The sequence below is a fragment of the Rhagoletis zephyria genome, unplaced genomic scaffold (assembly GCF_001687245.7).
Source record: "Rhagoletis zephyria isolate East Lansing unplaced genomic scaffold, Rhagoletis_zephyria_1.1 Rzeph_scaffold_00216, whole genome shotgun sequence".
Classification (NCBI taxonomy): Eukaryota; Metazoa; Arthropoda; class Insecta; order Diptera; family Tephritidae; genus Rhagoletis; species Rhagoletis zephyria.
In genome coordinates this window covers 305,442-313,270 of record NW_016157300.1, presented here as the reverse complement: position 1 = coordinate 313,270, position 7,829 = coordinate 305,442, and the positions used below count along the sequence as shown (strand labels likewise).

The window sequence follows — 7,829 nt, the reverse complement described above, 5'->3', positions numbered from 1 at the left end:
CCACCATGGAAACAGAAGAGGAAAGAAAGATTAACTTTCTGGATTTAACAATTAAAATAAACGATACCACGAACAAGATAGAGTTCCAAATATACAGAAAACCAACAGCCACAGACACAATCATACACAATAGCTCAAACCACCCACAGCAACACAAAAATGCAGCATTTAGACAACTAATAACTACTAACTTGAAAGGACCCCTCTAACAGAAGAAGACTACAAGAAGGAACTGGATACAATATATGCCATTGCGGAAAATAACGGATATAGGAGAGGCCTGGTGGAGAAGTTAAGAAAGGACACAAAATCTAAAAAGACTAGCAAAGCGGAAAACAATAAAAAAAACTTGGGCAGTTCTAACTTACACAGGAAAGACATCTTACAAACTTGCCAAATTCTTTCATAAGTACGACATTCAGACATCATTTAAAACAAGGAACACAGTGGGAAATATATTGAAAGAGAAAATAAGCGAGGAAGACCCGTTAGATAAACAGGGTGTTTACAAGTTAACCTGCGAGTGCCGACACAGTTACAAAGGACAAACAGGGCGAAATATAAGAACAAGGTATCGAGAACGCATAAGGGATTCTATTAAGAAAAAACGAAAACCAGAGGCTGCAATAGAATCTAACTGCGCGAATCACATGATCAAAAATAAATGCACACCAATGAAGATTAGACAAACAACAGAACTTCTCCGTGTACAACATAAAGGACAAAGATTGAATATATTAGAAAATATCTAAATATATAAACAGAAGACCTTCAAAGGACAAATAATAAATGAGCAAATAAATACTGCATCGGACGTACTGTTTGAACCTCTAAAACTACTGTACGAGAAGAAAAATGACAACAACAAAATATTAAGGACAGGCATGGAAGGGAATACACCAACTGCAAAAACAAAGACAGTTAAAAATCACGGACTTCTACCTGTCGTCAAAAACGAGCCAAAACAATTCATCTACCTATTGAGCACAACAAACACTGCAAAACTAAAAAAGACGTACCTAACAAAAGAAAGAGGTAGTTAACAAGGAGTATAAATACGAGCAACCAACAAAAATTATGCAGAACGAAAAATGACACTGAAGATGGCACAACGCCGAAACCGGTTTGTCTCCAAACCCAATTTGACAAGGGATGACGGATTTTCGTTCCAAAATACATCATACACCCACCCCGTCGGAAACAAAAACAACCAAAAAGTAAAGGAAATAAAACTGTGATGATGGACAAAATAGAATATAAAGAAAAAATGATAAATCTACTAAGCGACAAAGATACATATAAAGCGATGCGGATAGACGCTACCCAAAAATTGTTAAGGAAAACCAATACAATAATAAATGATATGTACAATAGCGTTGGCCGTAAATCCGCTTTTTTTTTGTTTTTGATTTTTGAATTTTGATTGGTAATAGCAAAAATATGGTTCATTATGCTCTAAAAGCAATCTGTGAGAAGATGACAATTTTTGCTCAATATCTTAGGCTCGCCCAAGTCCATCAAAGTCAATGTGCTCAAAAAATAAAAATTAATAAATACATTAATTAATACATTTTTTTACTAAAATTGCAATTATCTTTGAAAGTTTTAGTCCTACATAATTTGGTATATGGACCTTTTTTGTAGAGATACAAAGCATGCTAAGAACAAAATTTTGTAGCACTTGGACCTTGATGACTTGGGCGAGCCTAAGATATTGACCAAAAATTGTCATCTTTCACACAGATTGTTTTTAGGGCATAATGAACCATATTTTTGCTATTACCAATCAAAATTCTAAAAAAGCGGATTTTCGGCCAACGCTATTGTACATATCATTTACTATTGTATTGGGTTTCCTTAACAATTTTTGGGTAGCGTCTATCCGCATCGTTTTATATGTATCTTTGTCGCTTAGTAGATTTTTCATTTTTTTCTTTATATTCTATTTTGTCTATCATCACAGATTTATTTCCCTTGTCCGAATTAGTAATCACTATAGAGTCCTTGTATTGGTTTATAAACCGTTTCGTGTCCTCAAAAATCTTAAGTATGAATCTTTCTTTTTTGTTACTCTTAAATTCGTTTTGGTATGTATTTATGTTGGTAGCTATATTGCATTTCGCGGTGCCTTTTTCTCTATTCTCCTCTATTTCCTGAATTCCCTACTCTAACTTCGCATTACAAACAGAAAAATATTGACAATTATCAGAAACGGCAATTGACATGCAATGCAGCTACAGCACCTAGATTATATGGTTCCCAAAAATACATAAAGTAAATACAACCCTGAGACCAATATCTGCCTCAACCAATGTTCCCTGCTACAGATTATCATAATTCGTTGAACAAACGCTTAAACAAATAGTCTCCGACGACTACAGCGTTAACAGTTCATTCCAGTTGAAGGAAAGGTTAAAAAGCATTCGGCTTGAAGAAGATGAAATCCTAATCTCCTTCAATGTGGTATCTTTGTTTACCAATAACATAAAAAGGACTTCGTTGCAAAGCAATAACACTCTGTCTAAAAACCAGTTTGCAACAGTCCTTGAATTCTGTCTCCGAGATAATAATTATTTATTATATGACGGAATATACTATCAGCAGGTACATGGAATGCCCATGAAAAACCCCTAGGGGTACCCACCGCAGCTGACATTGTTCTGGATTAAATACTGGACGACAGCATCGCTGAATTAAAATCAAAAGACATATCGTCGCCTGGGTAAAAGATTGTCGTAAGCGCAATTTTGACGATTTTTAGTTCAAGATGAAATAAGGTCTTTCGATTGGTATTATCAGATTTTAGATATCTGAGATATTTACTAAACATTTTTCGATAATTTAGTAAAAATTTAGTTAGTGGTGCAGTCATATTAAACTAATAAATATCTTAAAAACGGCGTTCTCCATTTTTGGATATCTCCTTTAGTTTCCGAGATATTGAGCAAAAAGTGTCGTTAATTCAGTAGAAATTTTGATCACATTTTGTCGTATTTCATACAAAGTGGCTGCCAAATTGCGGACAAATGACGCTTTTTGGCAAGTCTCCGAATCCAACAAAAAATACAGGACGCGATTAATTTCAGGGAAGACATTGATAACATAAACTGCGCATACCGTACAGCGATATTGCATAATAGAAGAACAGACGGGCGACGATAACGACGCGTATTAAATATGTTAAGTGGATATGTTGTGGAAGTAACTACAATGTAAGTGTCTGTTCAATAGAAAATTTTATATATAATAGTATGCAATACTTTGATATACATATTTATGTGTAATTGTTGTGTTTTATGTTTTGTGTTTTCAATAACTTATCAGACTCCCTGATGAAGGCGTGAAGGACGCCGAAACGCATAGGAGAGAGAAGGAAAAATAAAAGTTTGGCCTTTTGATTTTACCGGCGGAAAAGCTCCGCATACAACTCAATAGGAAAATTGAATAACTGGCCCTAGAAATGTATACAAAAAATTATAAATTTGTCAATGTTATTGTGGCTAATAAAAATTTTATTTTTAATATTTTTATTGAGCTTTGTACCACGATTGTTTTATTAGGAAAAATTGAAAATGCAACAAAGTCTAAGCGGTAGAAGTTATAGCAGCTATTTCGGAGATCACCACATCTCTTCATCAGGTTTCTTTTTTCTAGACTTCTTTTCGTTCGATCCCTGCTGAGGTCTAGAAAAAAGAAGTCTGATGAAGTGATGTGGTGATCTCCGAAATAGCTGCTATAACTTCTACCGCTTAGACTTTGTTGCATTTTCAATTTTTCCTAATAAAATAATCGTGGTACAAAGGTCAATAAAATATTAAAACGTTATTAAGTTGACAGCTGAATGCGAGTTGCGCAGTACAAATGGCACTAACTGTTTCAAAATTCGAGTGTACTTTTGAGTAAAAAACATAAATGTCTCACAAATCGTACTTTAAAAAGCGTGGCCCAGCGAATGTTTGTTTGTTTTTTTTTTTTTGCAAATTTTCACGTTTTCGTATCCAATATATGAATCAGATTTTATACTTTCATATAGTTTTTACATGCACGTTTAGACTAATTGTAAATATTTTTGTTTTAAGGACTCGGCAATGCACAGTAAACGCGCTGTAAAAAAGGGCCAACCGGACGAATCTGGTGCGGATTCTGATTACGAAGCTGGTTCAGATGGTAGTGGAGAAGATGGGCGACCGAAGAAGCGTGGCCGTCCTGCGAACAAGGAGAAAATAATCGGGTTTACCGATGCAGAAATACGACGTTTTATCAAGTCTTACAAGAAATTCCCTGCACCTCTAGAACGTCTCGAGGCAATCGCCTGTGATGCCGAGCTGCAAGAGAAGCCATTGGCGGAATTGAAAAGGATTGGCGAAATGTTGCATGACCGTTGTGTTCAGTTCCTTGAAGAACACAAAGACGACCTGCCCGCCACACCAAAGAATGCTGCTGACGATACAGTAGCAGCGAAACAGAGACGTACACGTGCAACATATTCTGTAAAATTGGGTGGTGTTTCCTTTAATGCCAAAACGCTGTTATCTTGTGAAGAGGAATTGAAGCCGCTTAATGATATCGTGCCAAGTGTGGCCAGTGAGCGGCTCAGTTGGCAATTAAACATTAAAACCCGTCCTGCGAACTTCGATACGGACTGGGGCGTTGAGGAGGACTCTAAACTGCTATGCGGCATTTATCAATATGGCATTGGCTCATGGGAGCAAATGAAAATGGATCCAAGCCTAAAGCTGACAGAGAAAATACTTTTCAATGATGCGCGAAAGCCGCAAGCAAAGCATTTGCAATCAAGAGCGGAATACTTGCTGAAAATCATTAAAAAGAACGTTGAATTGAAAAAAGGCACCCAGCGGAAACAACGCAAACCGCGTAAACCCCGAGAAACAAAGGTTGGCGGATTAGCGACCGGCAATTCAACAGTGCCGGGGACCCCCGAACGTAAGCCAAGGAACATATCCGAGTCTCACGTCGGCGATGAAGCATCGCAATCTGCCCACGAAGGTGCGGAACGTAAACCCCGCTCGAAAGATAGTACATCAAAAGTTGAAGCTGCTGAAAACGATGCCACCGTGACTGCTGCTGAGTCTACGGATACTACCTCCGCACCAGCTACGAAAAAGAAGTCTAAACGTAGCACAGCTGGAAAAGATGGCAAACCTGTTGGCCGTACGAAGAAGTCGAGCGCATCTGAATCGACAGCGAACAACAAACCCATGCATTTTACAGCAAACAATGAGCCACGCGCTCTTGAAGTGCTCGGTGATCTTGATCCTAATGTATTCAACGAGTGCAAAGAAAAAATGCGGCCGGTGAAGAAAGCGTTAATTGCACTAGATCGGCCAGACACCAGCCTCTCCAATCAAGAGCAAGTGCGGCACACACGCGAATGTCTACTATCGATTGGGCGTCAAATCGATGTTTGTTTAGAAGCATACAAAGAGCCTGAGAAGAAAGAATGGCGTAGTAATTTGTGGTACTTCGTTTCGAAGTTTACCGAGTTCGACGCGAAGAAACTCTTCAAGCTGTATAAACATACATTGAAAAGTGCAGAGGAAACCGGAGGAGGAGCTGGCGGCAGTGGTGGTGCAAGTGATCCAAGTTCGATGGAAAAAGGTGCTAAAGCGAGTTCACAGTTACCCAAAAAGCGGGTGCGCAGTGAAACCAAAGCGCAGCATGGAAATGGTGTTGCAGCGTCTGGCGAGAAAAAGAGGAAGAAGAAGGACAAAGAGAAAGACAAATCTAAAGAAAAAGATAAAAATCGTAATAAATCGGAAAGAAAAGGTGGCGCAACAGGAAGTACAGCAGCGAGTACGGATAAATCCAAACGCATGTCTGGTACAAATTCGCCGATGAAGCGGAAGCGGGATGAAAATGATGTGGGTAGTGGCAATGCTGCCGATGGCAAGGGAACACCATACAAACGTCAGAATATGAATGTTGTTGGCAGGTATGACTGCTTAGTATATTCCCTCACACTAGTTCAATGACTAAACTATTCTACAATTTATATAGAAATCGCGAACGCATCGATGATCGTAAGAACCCTTATAGTGTCGACGGAGCTGTGCCCGCAGGTCGTGGGAGCGGAGGCATGCCGCCTGTTGGTGGTAGCGATCGACGAAATTCTATGAATTCACCTTCAACGCCAAACAATCGGGGTATGCACGGTGTTAACGCACGACTGCCGCCCAATGTTCCCGGTACTCCTGCGGGTGTTCCAGGCAGTGGTGGTGCGGCTGACACACGGAACATGTCGTCTCCTTATGTGGAAGGCAACGATCGATGGGGACATGGACGTGATCGGTAGGTGTACATTTGATTGTAAAAGTTGGACGTTTGTAAAGTGATATTTATTGGTAATTTAAGGTACAGCAACTCTGATTACAAGCGAGATCGTTACGACAACTATGGAGGCCGTGGTAGCAGCGGTGGTAGTTATCATCGTGATCATCGCGATCATCGCGATCGAGATCGAAGACTCGATAAAAGGCGGTAAGCTTATCTTTTATAGCCATGGTGGGCACCAGTGTTGTTGCGTTCCCATTAGAGTCTGGTCTACATAACCGGAACGACCCAGATTTATATCTGGTCAATGACTTGCACCCCAGCATCACTTCCCAACAACTCTGGGAATTCTTATGCTGTTGCATTAACAACAACAAACCGTGTTGTCATTTTATTGAGCTTTTTCTACCAAGTTCGGTGTGAGTTTTTCCTCTTTGTAGTTTAAAAGGGATTTTGGTAGGTCACATCTAGAAATGGAACATATCGCAAACATTATTCAAAAATTAGTATCTGGACCTTCCACAAACTATACTTTGGATACCTATACTGATGACGTCCTGCCTACACCCAAAAGATATAACTGTGCCACTAAAAACAGTTTGGCAAAAATGGTTCTCATTCACTTTATACATATTTGATTCTTTCGACCATCTTGAATTTGGAACGAACTTCCACCACCCCTTGTCTAAGATCATTTGGCAGAACAAAAATTTTCGCTGAAGATGTCAAAGGGCTGAAACCGATTTGTATCCAAAACCCCTATTGCGAGTGTCGACTAGTAGTAGATAAACGACTATTATTCGATTATCGATTATCCATCGTATTTTCAACGTCGTTTTCTTGTTCAATAAGTGAGTGTAAATTAGTTTTAGTCGCACATTCTTCTACAAACAAATAGTTGTTGAAGGATGAACGACTGAAAACTGTTCGCTGTCGCTTATTGAACGGGACATCGACATTCACAATACCATGGAAAAGCGATAATCGAATAATAGTCGTTTATCTACTCCTAGTCGACACTCGCAATAGGGGTGCAAATCAATTTCGAAATAAATACATAACAATGTATATCAACTTTATACTTCTGCAGAAGCTGAGCTACGAAATAGCCTAAGTGATATTGTTTTTTACCTATTAGGGCCGTTTTCTCAAGTAGCTTTTAAAATTCATCTGCCCTTTACACACAAATTTATTTTAAGGGCACATAAATTTCAAAAGCTTTTTCCACATTCTAACTATCTACGACACATAATCTATCGAATGCTGCACTGCCATATCCGAAAAAGTCGGGCAAATGATAGAATATAGCAGGGCATAAATTGAAAAACAAAATGAAAATTTGTATCAAAGATAGAAAAGGAATCGAACATTGATGCATTCGAAATAGGTAGTAGACAGTTGGCTGGTCAAGTTCTTTATGAAGCTCTTTTATTCTCTAGGGTGTAGACCCCTCGGCAGGCAATGGCAAACCTCAGTGTATTTCTGTCATGAAAACCAGCTTCTCATAAAAATACAAACACTAACATATCGCACACCTA

General features: G+C 38.8%; 1 protein-coding gene across 1 annotated transcript in view; it reads left to right on the top strand.

The window, feature by feature from the left end:
* Nucleotides 1–7,801, top strand: part of Chd1 (chromodomain-helicase-DNA-binding protein 1) — a 34,309-nt gene extending 26,508 nt beyond the window's left edge. The window contains exons 5-7 of the mRNA XM_017609334.1: nt 4,080–5,953; nt 6,019–6,309; nt 6,373–7,801. Of these exons, the coding sequence (XP_017464823.1) occupies nt 4,080–5,953; nt 6,019–6,309; nt 6,373–6,502 (2,295 nt within the window). The 3' untranslated portion in view covers nt 6,503–7,801. The remainder of the gene's footprint in view (nt 1–4,079; nt 5,954–6,018; nt 6,310–6,372) is intronic.
* The last annotated feature ends 28 nt before the right edge of the window (nt 7,802–7,829 follow it).